General features: G+C 43.9%; 1 protein-coding gene across 1 annotated transcript in view; it reads left to right on the forward strand.

Moving 5' to 3' along the window:
• Nucleotides 1–15,233: 15,233 nt before the first annotated feature.
• The window catches only part of LOC144767653 (B-cell receptor CD22-like), a 324,333-nt gene continuing 320,655 nt past the window's right edge, over nucleotides 15,234–18,911 (forward strand). The window contains exon 1 of the mRNA XM_078651050.1: nucleotides 15,234–15,374. Coding sequence (XP_078507176.1) covers nucleotides 15,367–15,374 — 8 coding nt within the window. The 5' untranslated portion in view covers nucleotides 15,234–15,366. The remainder of the gene's footprint in view (nucleotides 15,375–18,911) is intronic.

Below are 18,911 nucleotides of genomic sequence, written 5' to 3' on the forward strand. Positions count from 1 at the left end.
TGCCTATCCTGTAAAAGTTCAGTTTGATGTTGAGTATTTCCTCTGCATTCCTGGGAAGGTATGTGTAGTTGGTCAATCATGTGTAAGAGCATGGCATCTAGGAACCTTCTAAAGAAGCGTGACAAGGTACTTTGGGACATCCCACCAGTTACCCCCTGGTGGCTGCCTGAGACCAAAAGTGCATTGAGCACAACACTTGCATATTCATGGGAATGGAGCAGCTGCTTAGGGTACTGCTTTCTAGATGTAGTTTAAGCATTTCTATCAACTCCAAGTTCACTGTGCTACCCAGGCTTTAATTCTCATATATTTCCTCCTTTGTCTGTTGGAATATGGAGAGCCTGGTTCTGTAGATCCTATCCGCTTCCTCTTCCTCTGCTGGGCAGCCAGACATCTCCTCCTTCATCGCAATCAGATATAGTTCAGCCCATTGTGGAAAACCCTGATGCATTCTGGGGCAGCTTTCATAGTTTGAAGTAAATTTCCACCTGAATGAAATCAGTGCTAAATTGTATGTGCAAATGAGCATTTTTGTGACCATCGCAATTTGCACCACCCTTGAAAATACGGTCTGCGACTCGCAAATAACAGTTCTATAATTGCAAGTCACAAAACTTTGTTACAAAAAATACTGAATCATAAATTAGTTGCTTCGCTATTTGTGGATACTGACTGGCATTCTTACTTAAGAAAGGGCACTTTTTTGGTTGCAATTAGGTTTGCGACAAATTTGCGACTCAGAAAACGTACATGTGACCCCAAGTCTGTTTGGCAAATGGCTAGTCTCTGTTGTGGTATAGCATGCACTGAAAGCAATGCAATGGAATACAACTCAACTCAATAAAAATATTTCAAAATAATATTTTGAAATAATATTAAAAAACGACAATAAAATGCAAATGAGTAAAGAATTATCAAATGAATAATAAAAAAGAATTCAACCATTCAACTCGAAACACTTTTTTATTTTCTAATCCAATACACACAATGCTTTCCCAGTGTATTTGAGATGTTCTTGCCTGACTGTGAATTAAAATCTCAGCTATCCCTAAAACAATACATATATCGGAATGGGAGATTGTACACCAGGGTTTTCCCAGCAAGAAAAGCTGCCTCCCCAGCAAAATCATCACATGCTACCATTTCCCCTGCTGGAGCCACAATTTCATATAACAGACGGATCACTTTGCCCATTCCGCAATACCAATGATGCTCCCTCACAAGCAACCCGCACAGTAATGTAACACAAAATGATGGAGCCACCTGCAGAATAAGATGAGGGACACTGAGTCTCATATATCTAACAGATATTCATTGGCTTTGGGGTGAAAGAGGGCACCCTGAGGATTAGGGGGCCCCTGATGTGGTCTGCAGGGGACTGCATTATGCCCACGCTGTGCCTGCCACCTGGTGAAGGGAACGGTGGTACCCCCAAGTGCAAATTCCACATGCCCCTGCACAAGGGGGGTCCCCAAAGTACATCCTTACCAGCCTTTCAATAGAGGTTGAACCACCATAGACAGTCTGGTGGGGATGCAGCATCCACATCTAGCGGGCGGTGCCTGCTAGGCACCACCACCATGTGACAACTGCCTCTGTGGGACCCTTGGCGGATGGGCTTTCTGCCCGCCAGGAACACCGCCTGTCATCATGATCTGTTGAGCAGAAAATGGCCTCACGATGGCAGTGAACCCACCACGGCAGCCTTCTGGTGGCGGGTTTATCTCCATCGTAACCAGGCCCTAATTACGGTGTTTGGCGAATCTCACTGAAAATGCACACAAAAGACAAAATGAGATTTAAAAAAAAGGATATAAAAGAAAGAAGATCTCTCAAAATCAAGGGCACTTACCATGGTGCTGCTACAGCGTCTATCTACCCCTTGGCACCAGGCCCGGTTCTAGCGGGTGGGCCAGGCCCACCCAAACATGAGCCTGGCCCACCCAACCAGGAGCCTCAGCCCTCGCAGTGAGGGCTTGAAGGCAGGCGCGCAACGGCATTGGGCTCAAAGGGCTGTCTGTGTGTGTGTGCGCCCGACTGAGACAGCTTCCCGGGCGCACACTCACACACACACATCCACACACAGTATTTGAACTTATCGCAGCCGCACCCTACTTCACAGGTCTTTAAAGGACCATTGATATGTTATAGAGGCTGGGTTTATTTTTTCACCCCTTCATCTCCACATGGCAAAAGGGACGAATCCTTTGACCCCGGTCACCTTTGCCTACTGTTCTGCTGTGTGGATATTTCTTTTTCCATGCAGTGCTGGAGAAAAGAAGTTTGTTTATTCCTATTCACCTTTCCTGACCCCTGCAGCTGCTTATCACATCAGGCTGTGACACTAAACTTGTTTTATGGAGTAGGTAAGAGAATTTGTTACTATTTGTTTTTCGTTTTTAAATCTGCACAGGCCCAGCACGACAGATACTTTGTGTGTGCTTCATTTGATCAGTGTTTATCATTACTTACATAAACGAGGAGTGGAGGGTCTAAGGGAGTTTTGAGACCTTCCCAGGCTATCATCCCCTAATAGACATACTGAAAATACAAAGAAACCTGGGGGTCTGAACAAAGAAGAACAAAGAGTCAATCATATACTCTAAACTTATAAGACTAAATGTCACCAAAGTACAAGGTAAATAACCAATAAGTCTTACACAGAGTTAATAACCCAATGCATCTAACCACCAGCAAAAGTAGGTGAGACCCAAGATCCAGAGATGGATTCCCCTCAAAATCTTGTTAGTGATCTAATTTACTCATCTGGTCATCCAAAGGTTGGGCTGGTGTGTCTCTAGACCATTGAGACTGCTTCCAGACCCACCAACTAGGACTGGGGTCAGCCCACGATTACTTGTAGACCATGCGTGGGATCACTAAATGGGACCAAGTGCAGTGCAAAACGTGAGTGTGTGTAAAGTGAAGATTAAAAGTAGAATAGAGAACAAACAGTAAGACAACTGTAATAGCTGTAAGCCTCTTTCTGATTAAAAACCAGAACAGCGCAAAAAAGCAGTGTAAACAAATAACTGCTTGTGGGCCGACATGTTTCTGCCATACAGGGGGGCTATCTCCCAAGGCTTTCTTCAGGGCCTCTGTTCTAAAGGAAATACTTTTGAAGCTGCTAGTGCGAACTACAATCAAAAAACCATATACACTGTGAGTAAAGTAACAACATAAAGGATATATATTCCTATTCCTCCATGTCAACTGGTGTATCATTCACCTACAAAGAGATGCAAAATGGTATCAATACATTGGGTATAACTTCTATATGTAAATCAAAAATTAATATATACAGGACAACCGAGATTCCTTACTCACCCATAATGACAGGGGATATTACCTCACCTCGCCTGGATCAAGCTCAGGGTAAGGGAGGCCACGCTCTAAAAAGGTAAGAAAAAAAGGGATACTCACATTAAGGGGAAAAGAAAAGAACTGCTCCTTTCTATCACTAGTGAGTCCCTTATAACTGTCTTAGCTTTAGAGCTTATTCTCACAAACAGTTCTCACCTAGGCTCACCCACAGGCTCTCTGCCTAAGCAATTTAAAAAGGGGGAACCAAGCTCTCTTACTTCAGTGTTTCAACATCCAGGGTTGAATGAGTATCTCCCCAGTAAGTGTTAAATGATATGACCTACAGATTCATCTATTACTTACCACTCCGTTGTTACCTCGGTCAGTTCCTGAGGTTGGGGGAGGTAACGGACGAGAAGCAAACGATGTCTTATATTGGGTAATACTTCTATGATCTGCCACCTATCAAACACGTTGGTTGGTATCGCGTGCAGATCGGTGGCCAATCAATGAGCTTGTTGTTAGTTTTGTCAGACGTTGAGTCTACTAGTATTGTTTACATTTGTTGGTGTACGAGAATCCTAAAAGGCTCACCTTATGGGGTAAAGCTGTAACAGACCCTATATTTGTTAGATGAATTAAAGCCCCGAGCCAGCAAGGAGATTCATAACGGCATAGCGTAGTCTCGCGGATTGTCTGATGCTAAGTCTCGCGAGAGCATAAAGAACTACAAATCAACGTCATATCAATGGGAGTTGTAGTTCTCTCTTCTAGGAGACAAGAGTTCGATACTTCAGTATATCATTTAGAGAAGTGAATTTAAATAGATAAAGGGGAGGTCTGATTTTCGTATGTCCATGCCACGTGTGTTAATCAAGCTGTTATGTGTATTGCACAGACATAATGTGTTGTATTAGCTCGTTTCTTACGGTAACTGTGACTACAACGTGGCTTCATCTATGGCCACTTTGCAGTTTGCTATTAATATTGCAATTCATAGTTGTGCCATTTCGCTCGCTCTTAATAGATGAAAAAACTGGTGCGCATACCCATCTATTGTTTAGAAGGCATATTAACCAGGCGGTCTCTGCGAGCAGCCTATTGGAATAGAAATGTTATCATTTCTGCTCAGGACAGAAATAATGGTACAAGAAACTATCATACACTCAGTCTGGTCGTTTCCAATAACTACACTTTATAGGTAGTTTTTTTCTAATTACATTAATTTGAATTAGCCCCCACTTTTCTCTCATTTGGTTCCCTCCTGGAGTTCCCCACTCCGGCTGTCTGACAACAACTTTTATCTCACCATCATGGCTGAACGCCAAGGCTTAACATATGACGATTCAGTCTTCCAATCTATATTGGACAATATGCCGAGTATTTTAGAGTCACTCCCTGGCCCGTCTTCAGGCTCCACAGATGACTAGGCCAAAGTATTAACACTCAAAAAAATCATAATCCTGGACGGCAGTACACGGTATTGCCATGGCGGAATACCTACGAGCAAGTTGTGCTCCTCCTGGTTTGATCGTTAGGAACGCTCCTAGACTCTTCCTGACTGATAAGGCATTCCTCAAGGACTGGTCCCTAATAGATTGGCGGTGCACTAGGGACTGTTTGATCCAGATAATAAGCACCGCCAAGAGGGTAGCAGATGCTATCCTAATAGAGATCCAGGTCCTTGAAGGACAGATTAAAGCAACCATTACACCTACACTTTTTAAAAAACAATCGGAAGAGTCTAATAAAAACAATAAAGAGTTCAATGATTCCATCTTGAAAATAAAAATAGACAAGTTCAAGAAAGATCTGGACAAATTCAAAATGGATGTAGTTTATCCCTACACCAGTGACTCCTATAAAGCACCTGAATTCAAGAGAAATGGCAGGCTGTACGGTTCAAATTACTCAGGTTCTAGCACTGATTCTGAAAGTGATCCGGACACTGCTGGCCCTTCTTCTTACTTTGGCAGAGGACAAGGTCGCCCCACATGTTCACAACACTACAGAGGGCAACAACACCAACAACCATGGTGGCCACCTATCTCTTGGGGGCCGACAGGGGCTTTTCAATACCCATTACAGCCCCCTATGGGCCTTTTTCCAGGTTATCAGAACTTTAATAGCCGCCCTTTTTTAGGGTTTGGTCAACGCCGTTCAAGAGGCAGAAGAAGAAACAATACACAAACCCAGGTACAATGGGAGGATCAAACGGGACCACACACAGGAACACGGAGCCAAACGAGGGGGACCCCTTGCCCTTGACCGGATGTGATGAACCCAGTCTAGTGATTAACCTCAGTAACAAAACCCTTTCCAGTCTTGAAGAGATGGTTTTGAACAAAGGCTTAGAGTATGTTATTACTGACATGGGTGATCCTTTTAAACTTTAGGTAGAACTAGCTCATTTCTTTCGGAAATTACACTTGCACTACTTTTTCAAATATAAAGTGAACATAGATGAAGAAACACATGATGACAACACAGGGCTAAGGACCAAATCATCTTTTCTACCCCCGGTACAATCAGTACCGCCCCAAGTAGCGACCTTTGAGAGGGCCGTGAAGGATGACGAGCAGAAACTCTGGCAGACACAAACTAACGCCTTTAAGAACCTATCCAGACTCGAAGAACAAGCCTTACTGACTTTGGCTCAAGATCCCCTTATCACAATTAAGCCAGCAGACAAAGGGGGATCGATAGTAGTGCAGGATACATCAGTGTACAGAGCAGAATGCCTTCGCCAACTGGGAGACACTAACTCATATGCTCCCCTGTGTATGGACCCCACTAACAGACTCACACACGAAATTAAGATCTTGGTCGAAGAAGCCCTTAATGAGGGGTGGATTACGACACGTGAGGCACAGTTCTTACAAACTAACAGTCCTACTAGGCCTTACTTCTATACTCTGCCAAAAGTCCATAAGACCCAAAGACCGCCACCAGGAAGACCAATAATATCTGGTCAGGGGTCCCTTTTGGAGCCCCTTTCTGCATTCGTAGACTTTTTTCTTAGGCCTCTGGTGCAGACCATGCCTACTTATTTCAAGGACACGAAGGACATTCTAAGGGTAATCCCAGAGATTGACTTCAATGCCGAGACAGACCATCTCGTCTCGTTAGATGTAGAGTCCCTTTATACCTCCATCCCCCAGGATGAGACTTTAGAGACAATCATGTCCATCCTGGAGGGGGCTAATCTGAAGTCAATGACGCCTGTCTCTTTCATCATGGCTCTAGCAAGGATTGCCATGAAAGAGAACTTCTTCAAATACGAGAACACCATATACCTGCAGGTCTCAGGGACCAGCATGGGAAGTATTTTTGCTCCCAGTTTGGCGAACCTGTACGTCCATTTCTTTGAACAGGAACAGGTCCTTACCATCAATAATCCCTTTCACTCACACATCCACTGGTGGAAGCGCTACATAGACGATATCCTCGTAGTCAGGCGAGGCGACGAGCAGTCTATTGTATCGTTCCACCAGTGGCTTAACACTCAGAATCAGTTTCTGACATTCACAGTTGAAAGTAGCAAAGAAAGGATCTCCTTCCTTGACCTTTCTATTTTTGTAACCTCGACTGGTCTAGAAACTGAATTATATAGAAAACCTATGGCCAGAAATTCATTGCTACTGTATGAGAGCCAGCACCCTAAAGCCCTAAGGGATAATTTGCCATATGGGTATTTTTTGCGAGTGCGGCGAAATTGTTCAACACCAGAAACCTTTCACAAACACGCCGAAGGGCTCTCCCGCCAACTGCAGGCGAGACACTATCCAAAAAAACTGATTAAACGCTCGTGGAAGAGGGAGGCCAATAACCATCGTGAGGCACTGTTAGACGCTTCAACAGTAAAACCACCACTTGACCGGCTAACATTAGTGACCACGTTTAATACTAAATCTAATCAGTTTCAACGCATTGTGAGACACCACTGGAAAATTCTCAATTTTGGGAATGATAAGATCAAACAATCCCTTTTTGCATTTAAAAGGTCCAATAGTTTGAGAGACCAGTTGATACACACTCACCCCTGAGACACTCCCAAAAGAGCGATAGGGACACTATGGGACTCAGTGGCAGTGACCGGACATCACCCATGCGGGAATTGCTCTGTTTGCCCACAGACATCAAAGGTCATTCAGATAGAGATGGGAACAGATCGCCCTTGGGTTCTGAGAAACTTCTCTAATTGTAATAGCTCGCAAGTGATCTATTTGCTCACTTGTCCCTGCCGAGAGCAATATGTGGGGATGACCACAAGAAAAGTGCGGACGAGGATGCTGGAGCACAAAAGTGCGTTTAGATGCAAAAAAAGCGTCTCCAAACTCACGAAACACTTTATCGAGCATAACCATAGTGAAACTGATTTCACATGGACAGTCCTGGAGAAACCCTTTATACCTTCGTATATTGGGGACGCTTCAAGATATTTGTTTGTTAGAGAACAACATTGGATCTTTAGATTGTCCTCAGACTCCCGGGGTCTGAATGTTGAAATACCTTGGACTATGCTGTGACTTGTTCTAGACACTCCAGACTGATATTACAACATGCCTGATCTCTATGAGGGGTACGCTAATTGATACTTAGAACCATAGAACTTTTCTTTTGCACATTTATACTCATCTAGTTTAAATAAGTCATACCCCTTATCGACTGTTAGTTATTCATATACCATCTTGACGCTACTGTTCTGTATACAAGGTCTATACCCCCATACTGTCATACTACTGGTACGTTTGAAAGGGTCAGACCATCAGAATGTCCATTCACCTAAACCTTTCCTGCTAACAGATATCCAGACACAACTGAGTGCATGATAGTTTCTTGTACCATTATTTCTGTCCTGAGCAGAAATAATTAAATTTCTATTCCAAGAGGCTGCTCGTAGAGACCGCCTGGTTAATATGCCTTCTAAACAATAGATGAGTAGGCGCACCAGTTTTTTCATCTATTAAGAGCGAGCGAAATGGCACAACTATGAATTGCAATATTAATAACAAACTGCAAAGTGGCCATAGATGAAGCCACGTTGTAGTCACAGTTACCGTAAGAAACGAGCTAATACAACACATTATGTCTGTGCAATACACATAACAGCTTGATTAACACACATGGCATGGACATACGAGAAGCAGACCTCCCCTTTATCTATTTAAATTCACTTCTCTAAATGATATACTGAAGTATCGAACTCTTGTCTCCTAGAAGAGAGAACTACAACACACACTGATATGACGTTGATTTGTAGTTCTTTATGCTCTCGCGAGACTAAGCATCAGACACTCCGCGAGACTACGCTATGCCGGTATGAATCTCCTTGCCGGCTCGGGTCTTTAATTCATCTAACAAATATAGGGTCTGTTACAGCTTTACCCCATAAGGTGAGCCTTTTAGGATTCTAGTACACCAACAAATGTAAACAATACTAGTAGACTCAACGTCCGACAAAACTAACAACAAGCGCATTGATTGGCCACCGATCTGCACGCGATACCAACCAACGTGTTTGATAGGTGGCAGATCATAGAAGTATTACCCAATATAAGACATCGTTTGCTTCTCGTCCGTTACCTCCCCCAACCTCAGGAACTGACCGAGATAACGACGGAGTGGTAAGCAATAGATGAATCTGTAGGTCATATCATTTAACCCTTACTGGGGAGATACTCATTCAGCCCTGGATGTTGAAACACTGAAGTAAGAGAGCTTGGTTCCCCCTTTTTAAATTGCTTAGGCAGAGAGCCTGTGGGTGAGCTTAGGTGAGAACTGTTTGTGAGAATAAGCTCTAAAGCTAAGACAGTTATAAGGGACTCACTAGTGATAGAAAGAAGCAGTTCTTTTCTTTTCCCCTTAATGTGAGTATCCCTTCTTTTCTTACCTTTTTAGAGCGTGGCCTCCCTTACCCTGAGCTTGGTCCAGGCGAGGTGAGGTAATATCCCCTGTCATTATGGGTGAGTAAGGAATCTCGGTTGTCCTGTATATATTAATTTTTGATTTACATATAGAAGTTATACCCAATGTATTGATACCATTTTGCATCTCTTTGTAGGTGAATGATACACCAGTTGACATGGAGGAATAGGAATATATATCCTTTATGTTGTTACTTTACTCACAGTTTATATGGTTTTTAGATTGTAGTTCACACTAGTAGTTGCAAAAGTATTTCCTTTAGAACAGAGGCCCTGAATAAAGCCTTGGGAGGTAGCCCCCCTGTATGGCAGAAACATGTCGGCCCACAAGCAGTTATTTGTTTACACTGTTTTTTTGCGCTGTTCTGGTTTTTAATCAGAAAGAGGCTTACAGCTATTAAAGTTGTCTTACTGTTTGTTCTCTAGTCTACTTTTAATCTTCACTTTACACACACTCACGTTTTGCACTGCACTTTGTCCCATTTAGTGATCCCACGCATGATCTACAAGTAATCGTGGGCTTGACCCCAGTCCTACTTGGTGGGTCTGGAAGCAGTCTCAATGGTCTAGAGACACACCAGCCCACCTTTGGATGACCAGATGAGAAAATTAGATCACTAACAAGATTTTGATGGGAATCCATCTCTGGATCTTGGGTCTCACCTACTTTTGCTGGTGGTTAGATGCGTTGGGTTATTAACTCTGTGTAAGACTTATTGGTTATTTACCTTGTACTTTGGTGACATTTAGTCTTATAAGTTTAGAGTATATGATTGACTCTTTGTTCTTCTTTGTTCAGACCCCCAGGTTTCTTTGTATTTTCAGTTTTTATCATTATCATGGCTGATGCAGGACAATGCAAAATGCCCAGATAACGCTGGTTATTAATGATCCTGCTGGAGAGCAATCATTTGTCTGTTAGAAGTTTTTAAATGCAGATAACTTCATTTTTTGTGGATAGCTCAGTGGTTACTGCATTTGTCACAGAGCTCCTTGTGTTACTTGCAGTTCAGAAATTACAATCCTAACATAGGACAGTGACCAATGAACTGTCACCAAAGAGCTGCATACAAACATGAATGGTATAGTTGGAACTTAGCTTTTTTTGTTTTGTGATATAGTTAGAACTTCCTCAGTCTTTCATTATTCTAATGTTGCTAAAATGGGTATTTTTTGGGCAGAGATACATTCTTATCAGTAAAACTGACCCCATGAAATAAACTTTAAATCCTAAGGTTGTGTTTCCCCAGACCAAACCCTCTTAAAATATACTGCCCATCAGTATGGATGGGGTGGGTAACCCAATACACCCTTGCGGGCTTGGGCAGATACAGTGAGTGAAAAAAATTGCCAGCAAGGGAATTTGTTTAAACTGATTATTTGACAGAAGTCGGATTTAATTATTATTTGTGTTAATGAGTCCAGCCCAACTCAATTGGTATCTGATTATAATTCGTTTCACCTCTATATGAGAGAGAGCAATCATATGAAAAAAAGAAGAAAAGAAAAGCAACACGGGAAATCTTTTTATCAAAAAGTTATTATTTCTTTTTGTATATCTTGTTGTGCAAAATTTTTAAGAGTACATATCAATCATTACAATTGATCGAAATGCATTCAGATGAAACAGGAATCAAACAATTTATCCTATAGTACATCGGAATAAAAAGTCCAAAATAAAACAAATATCAGAATGACTTCTAATAATCAGTTTAAACAAATTCCCTTGCTGGCAATTTTTTTAACTCATCAGTATGGATGACATGTGATTGCTACATCTTGTAATCCTCATGTGTTTATGTGACATTCCCTGTAGACTGATTTACAGACATGTATGATTCATTGTCTCTGTATAATGTGTGCGTGGTGTAAAGTACTGACACCCACTACACTGATATGAGTAGCGCTATCCAACAAAAAAAATGCATTTGTGATAGGGGCTACGTAAAGATGAGGGGCACTGTTGGAGGGTGGCAGTGAGGGAATCCGAGGAGGAGTTAGTGGGAAGGGCTATGGAGGGATGAGGGGCACTGTGGGTGGGTGACAGTGAGGGAATCTGAGGAAGAGGTCATGGGGTGGAGGGTTAGCTAGGGAGGTCATGAGGGAGAGTGGCTACAGAGAGATGAGGGACACTGGTGGAGGGTGGCAGTGAGGGAATCTGAGGAGGAGGTCATGCGGGGGGCTATGGGGAGATGAGGGGCCCTTGTGCGTGTGGCAGTGAGGGAATCCGAGGAGGAGGTCAATAGGGGGCCATGGAGGGATGAGGGGCACGGTTGGAAGGTGGGAGTAAAGGTATTTATGGAGAAAGAGGTAATTGGTGTGACGCCAAAAAAGACTTTTGCATCAGCGCTAAAGCTGGCCCTGTCATGGCCTTTCTGTTTTTGTTTATTTAATTAGCAGTTGGGTCATAAGGGCTACTGTGGAACATACTTTAAAGTGTGTGCTAATTATATTTACTGCTATATTCAATGTTTTAAGTTTGAAGGTGATTTTACTTATGTTTTTACTGGGAAAAATGAAAGTGGAGCCCGATGGTGCCTGATATGGGGCTGGGGCCCAAGGTCAGCTGTGTGATAAGGTGCACTGGAGAGGAGTAGTGGATAATCAAGCCTGTAAGGGAGTGCATTGCAGAGTCCGGGGTCAGGTGGAGGTAGTAAAGTAGAGGGATTCTCCCTGAAGGCTCGCACAGAGGGAGCCCGAGAAGTGTCACTTGCCTGATACTCCCACCTCAGAAACCTCCTCTTCCCATCAGAGGAACATTACATCGAAAAAACACTTTTTGAGAGTGATACTATTTAGAAAGAGATTTGGAAAACAGTGCACTTTACTGGGCCTTGTAAGACTAAGAAGAGATAAAGGAGGGCCCTGAAGCAGGCCTGCCCAGACATATATGCGACAAATCTAACCCACAGTGGCCCACCCAAATAAACCCTTGGCCCACCGAAATAAAACTTCCTGGAGCCGGGCCTGCTTGGCACAGTGATAGAGTGGAGTCAGGACCACACATGTGTAACTAGTGCTCATACACTCTCCTATTCACTAGGTCAGAGGTTATGTGCACCGGTATGAGGACGTCGTTGGTGCTTGCAGCAACGTGTGTGATCAAGCACACCTCCGGGGAATGTGCATTGATTTCTCCGGTCAGTTTCTGTGCCAGGTCCTCAAGTGAAAGGGGTGGTTCATTTAATTTTAGCACACACTTAAGTTGTCTTCATCTGCCGCCCAGACTGACACCTAGCAAAGTCAGACCAAGCCATTTTAATTTTGTAAACTCGAGATGTGAAAGGTGCACACAACTTCATGCACTCTCCCATTTTAGAGAAGCTGCTGTTGTGCACACAGTACTCCCCTTATTGCTACCACATCAGACTTTCCAACAAAATTACAATGTCAGCTTTATTTAATCAGAGATTAGAGCTGACTGAAACAAACAAAAAAAAATCGTGGCACCAAGCCACGGAATTTTCCCCGAGGCTTCCTCGGAAGTCCTGCGCGCACACTCCGTTGGTGATTGGCGCAAACGGTGTGGTTTAGATTTTCTGCAGGTGCGCACACAGTACCCCCAACCCCACCTTCCCACCAGGAGATCTTTTGCACAGTACACACCTAACAGTGAGATGCAGAAACTGTAGCAGGGAGAAAGAGGACTAGGGCTGGGTGGCAGTGACGGCGGCAGACTCCGCCACGCGGTGAGTAGAGTTTCTTTTGTCAAACTCCGCACTCCAACCAGACTGCGGAGTTGGTAAAACTTCATGCACTCCGCTGGCGGAGAGGAATTCACCAACCACCACTAGTTTCGCCCCTGAGGACACACACATTCGAGTATGAGCCTAACCTCATTCACAAATGAGGATAGCTCCTTGAATGTTTAAATGTACCGTGTGGCTACAGCAAGGGAATTAGTGAGGACACAAAGGGAGTGGAAGGAGGGAAGACACTGCATGTGCACCACCTCAGTGCCTCCTAGGATGGCTCGTGGTGTTTGCACAAAAAACCCCTGCACTCGGGTCCATTATGGCAGCAGGATTGAACTGTGCCCTGACTCTGGGGGCCTTCAGATCTTCTTCAAAGTTTGTGGGCACCCGCACACAAGCAAGGAGCTGCAGGCCCTGCCTGACTATATCCTGCACACTATTCTGAAGAAGAGCTTACTATCTCAGTTTGTAATTGGGGGAAATGTATCCATGGGATCATGTTGCCAGTCTGCATGGGGCAAATGTTGTTTCCGTGAAATATCGCGCAATCCAGTGCACCCCATGATCATCTGGTCCCAGGAGATGAGTTTCTTGAGAGCCCTGTCTTGTAGAAGATGACATGTAGTGACTGAACTGACTTGATTCCAGATAAGAAGACAGGATATAAGACCCAAGCTTTGAGTCACAGGGCACAGGACACAGGGCCCGATTTAGTGAATATCAGTAAAGGGACATAGACCCCAAAATAGACCCCAACAAGGTACACATCTTGCTTGCTTTAATCTCTGTATCGCTGCCTTGTTTTCAGCAGTGTGGAGTGTGGTGTTCCTCATGGTGAAGTTTCTGCTGCTCTACCGTTGGGTAGGCGAGTTACAGACCTGTCGACCAGTTTTGGGTGGCCCGCCTCCGCCATGTTACGCAGGGGCCTATTAGCAACAAATAGCAATAATTATCGCTAAATGCGCTTAGCGCATTTTTTTATCGCTGGATATTATCGCAGAGATAACATGCTATTAGCAACGTTTATCTCTAAAGCGATAAAATATCCGGCGATAGCGGCTCAATGCCTGAATATCGCTCGAAATCCAGCGATATTCAGGCATTATCGCTAATTGGGACTTAACCTGAATATCCACCTCCCATTGGATATACAGGTTAAGTCATGGTCTGAGCAGACGTTGGGTTCTGGCGATATTCGTGCTTAGCGCAAATTTTTTAATTGCTTTGCCTGCCTTGCTAATAGGCAATAGCTGTGCTAGCGACTGCTTTTAGTCGCTAACAGGTTGGGTACGCCCACTTTGCATGTCATTAGCGATAAATATCGCTGACATGCAAAGTGGGCCCCAACCCTGTAACTATCACCTATAAGCAGTCGCTAACTGCTGTTAGCGACAGCTCGCTAATAGGGCGATAAAAAGAAGATTCTCAGCGCCTCAGACACACTGTTAGTGTGTGTACTGTACATCTTCCCCAGGTTTAGAGGTACATGTCCACTACGAACATTCATGATGGCAAGTCCATGGCATGAGCCGTCTAGACCTGCAGCCATTGAATATTTCACTCATGGAACGGTCACAGCTATGCAGGCGGGAGCGGCTTCTGTGGAACATTTCACAAATCTTAGGCACGGAACCAACAATTTGGAAGCTCATCTCCTTTTACACACCTCCAGTGGACTGGATGGGCGCCAAACTTTAAATCCGTCCATATGTCCGTAGTCAGCGCTTGAAAGGTAAATTCAGAAATGCAGGTGCTCACTGTGCCAGAGAACCTATTTACTTCTGAGAGGTCTGGCTACTGTGCCTTTAAGAGTGTGGCAACATCAGTGAGAAGTGGTGGAACTCTCTAAACCAAATTAAAGAGGTGCAGGTACTCACAGCCTGAGAGCACCTACCCATTTGAGGCGCTCTCTTTTATACCGGCATCAGTCACTTACCCTGGACAGGTATTTCTGCTCCCTCACCCATGAAGCATCTCTGGCTTCATCTGAGCTGATGCACCTCTAACAAATGCAAGTGACTACCAGTTTTAGGACCTTGAAGGCCACAATCTGGCACCTGCAGGGGACACAAAAAGCACACACATATTCTCAGATTCTCCGAATTTTTTACACTTACAGTAGAAGACACGCTTGACCTACTTCTGGTAGGCCTCATGCAAACTACAGCTGCTGCGGTCACCTCAGAGGTAAGTTATGTGCCTGCTGCTGAGACCGAATGGAACTACTTCCTCTTTTATTAAAACATCTGAAAGAATTCTAGCTTCAGTGCTATAGAGTGAGCGGGGGCAGCAGGGTCCTCAGCACCTAAGAGTGAGTGGTGGCAGTGGCCTCAGTACTACAGAGCGAGCGGTGGCAGTGGCCTCATACTACAGAGCGAGCGGTGGCAGTGGCAGTGGCCTCATACTACAGAGTGAGCGGTGGCAGTGGCAGGTGGTGGACAATGCTGAAGTAAGTTGGAACGATTGGGACGTGAACAAGCCCTAAGGTCAGTGGCGTAGCAAGCCCCCGAGCACCAGGGGACCCACTCTGCACGGACAGCGGGCCCCTGGAGTGAAAGCTTCTGACTGTCTCTGAAGCGTTGGGGCGTGGCCGGACTGTGAACAGCAACCAGCCCTAGCAGATTGCTGCTCGACCGGCCTCGGGAACGGGATGTACTAGTGAGAAGCACCGCTCCCACTTTTGTTAAGGTTGGCTGATATTGTAGCACAGCTAAAAAAACGGCCCCTAGTAACATAACCGCCCCCCACAGGTACAAAACTGGCCCCCACTCCTCCGGCGAAATGCCCAGTGCCCGCCACAGCCTGTCTGGCCCTGCTTGGGGGGCCCCCTCCATGTACTTTGCAGGTGAACCCCCTCAAATTTCGTTACACCACTGCATAAATGAACATGCTTGCCAAATTAATTTCTTTTTTTGTAGCAGCAAACACAGCAAAAAAGGTAATATCTATGAATGAGTGAATCTTAGAAATGTGAACTTCTCCGGGGTCTTCTGTTTTAATCACGGTGTGGAAATTGACAAAAAGCCTGTGATCCTAGCCACATCTGGAGCCAGGGCTAAATCTGGTGGAAAAGACACAAAAACAAATCCTTAGTTAAAGAATTGAGGTCATTCGGCCGGCAAATTTCCCTCCTACCAGCAATTTTATTGTTTTAGTTAAGGCAATATGGTATTAATTTTTTTGACAATTGTGTATCTTTCCATATTTATTTTGTGTTCATTTTAAATATATGTTGCTATATTTATTTTGTTTTTAGTGTAAAAAGTAAGCTGCAATTGATACATGTTTCCACATGTATTTAACCAATAAGGGTAAACACAGCCTTGAATATCCAGCAAGTTTTATTCATATACAGTACAATACCATCATCTGAAAACATCTACATGTTAAAAAGCTGTACCTCTGCAGTGATTTAAGCTTAATTGGGAAATACATATCATTTTCTTTTTTTAACTCCATTACCTGCTAACCTGCACAGTTATCTGTTAACTCATCCTCGATTGACTGTAAAGAATATCACCCTGAAGAATTATTTTACGTATTTTTCCGTATTTAAAGATAAATACAGACAGGAAAAGACATGTTTTTCTGTCTATATTTATCTGTGGAGATCAGGCAAAATAAACTGGGAGACATAATTTTAGTTTACCAACTGGCATCAGTTTGTTACTCTTTTATTCCTTAAAAATGTTAAATATGTTTTATGTAATTTAAAAACGTTTGAGGGATGACACTAGAGGTCGAAATTAGTTAGTTCGTCTTCTTATTAAAAAGAAAAAGAAAAAAATATATATATATAAATAGACATATGCTATTTTGTTTTTAATTTCATGTCAGGTAGAGTGGTATTCCTGTGAGGTTCCCTGCCACGAAACCAGAAAAAGAATGCAGAACAGCACCAGGTACTTCCAGATCCAATATGTTAATCCCCATTCTGCACCCCACAAATTAGAATGCCCCGTGATTGGGGTAGAAATACCATTTGGAATCGGAACCTCTGGACCTGGTATTTTCTCCTCCAATCCGCCGTCTTTGAATGAGATCTGTGAAGAATTCTTAACACTGAAAATTACAATAACTTTAGATGGATAACAGAATTCTCATAACAAATTCTTGCACTTCGAAAATCTTAATCAAATTGATAGTTTTCCTATATTTATTTGCCGTACAGTTATATTCAGGCCATCATTACATTCATTCGTACCTTCCATGTATTCACCAAAGGCTTCAGGGTAGGTGTAAATAGATTTACTAATGCAAATTTCTGAACACTTACTGCAGAGAAATCTGCAGTAATAATCCACGTGCAATGTTTGAGAAGACAAGATTAGTCTTGTGTATTTGTGAACACCCCAAAACGGGTATAATTGTGGGCATTCACAAACTAAAATCTAACCTTTCATCAACCTGGAAGAGGGCTCCAACCTCCCTTTCCAGGGTAGGAAGGGGAATGGATTACCCCACAGATTAGCTGGGGTAGGAGGCACTGCGCTCTCCACAGGGAAATATGTTTTCCCTGCATAAGCACAAAAGACTCCACCCGCCCCCAACCCGTGCTCACAGCTCCGTTATGTAGAGTAGCCCACATGGAGAATAGGAGTCACTGGTACGTCATCTGACTTTCCCTGTAGTACACCTGGACACATTCTAAGAAGCGCACTTTTGCACCAGGTAAAGTGGTACATCCGTGACACAGGACTCTCATAAAGATTTATGAAGCCATGCAAAGCCTCCCTGTATGGCTTTTAGTGGCCTCATTATCTTTAGGTGATGCAGTGCAAATGTCTGCTTCGCCTTACTCTGCGCCTGGGAGGCATTCCATGGATGTTGCAGTGGGTTTTCCCACACAACACCCAGGGAATTTGAGTCTGCCCCAGATTTACAAAGTGATGTAAAACCTTGGGAAGTGTCAAATCTGTACGCCTCGCAAGGTGAGGCGTGACGAGGCAAAATATGTTAATTTCTGTTAGTTTTTCCTCTTATGCAGCACACATGGAAAGAGGAAAACGCTACATAGGATTGTTTTTGAGCAGGAAGGTGCCCCTTCCTGCACAAAAACAATACTACCTGCAATGGAGTCACCCTTACACCATGTGGCAAGGGTGTCTACGTCAGCACTAGGCTGCCACAACAGCGCCAATGCAGGCATAAAGGACAGGACTGCACTGTATTTCCTAAATTCGGTGCATTCATGCCCTTTCTGTTTTGCGTAGGGCAGTGCAGCAAGGTACCTTGCTGTGCTGCTCTGCGTCACAATGCCATAAATAAGGCTCTTGGGGCCATATGTACAATGTAGTGGCGGAGGGAGGCATTAGTCTTCCTGGCTTAACGCCTCTCTTAGCCACTTCAGAAACACAAGGCTGCACCATATTTACAAAAAAGTCCTGCAGCTTTGCATTTTCCCCTGTGATTGTACTAAGTTTAACAACTTAGCGCCAACACAGACACCCTTGCACTATAGTGCAAGGGTATCTGCGTGCAGGGGAGGATTGTTTATGTGTAGGAAAGTCCCCCTTCTTGCACATTAACAATCCTAAAATATCATTCTGTCACTTTCATGTGTGCTGCTTCATGCAGCACACATGAAAGTGACAAAATGGCATTTAAAAAAAAAGATTTTTTATGTACAGGAAGGACACCTTCCTGTACATAAACAAACCACGGCTATTTGCTTTTTCCATCACATGGAAAATGCAAAAACGAGGAGAAACAATGCATATCTCCTCGTTTCGCCAACTTAAGACCAGGATTTACCTGGTCTTAATGCTGGTGCTGCCTCCTATGTCTGCCACCCTTGTACATAGGGGGCAGCATCAAAATGAATGGGTGTTGCGATGGAACGGCCACCTCAACACCTACTGCCCACCCCTTTCACGCTAACATAGTGTAAAAGGGAGCCTTATTTATAAGGCTGAGTTATGCCGCATTAGTGCCTTAATGCTGCCTTGTAAATAAGGCGCAGCCCCTATCGCCACCACAAAGTCGC

This window comes from Lissotriton helveticus, chromosome 7 (genome assembly GCF_964261635.1).
Source record: "Lissotriton helveticus chromosome 7, aLisHel1.1, whole genome shotgun sequence".
NCBI lineage: Eukaryota > Metazoa > Chordata > Amphibia > Caudata > Salamandridae > Lissotriton > Lissotriton helveticus.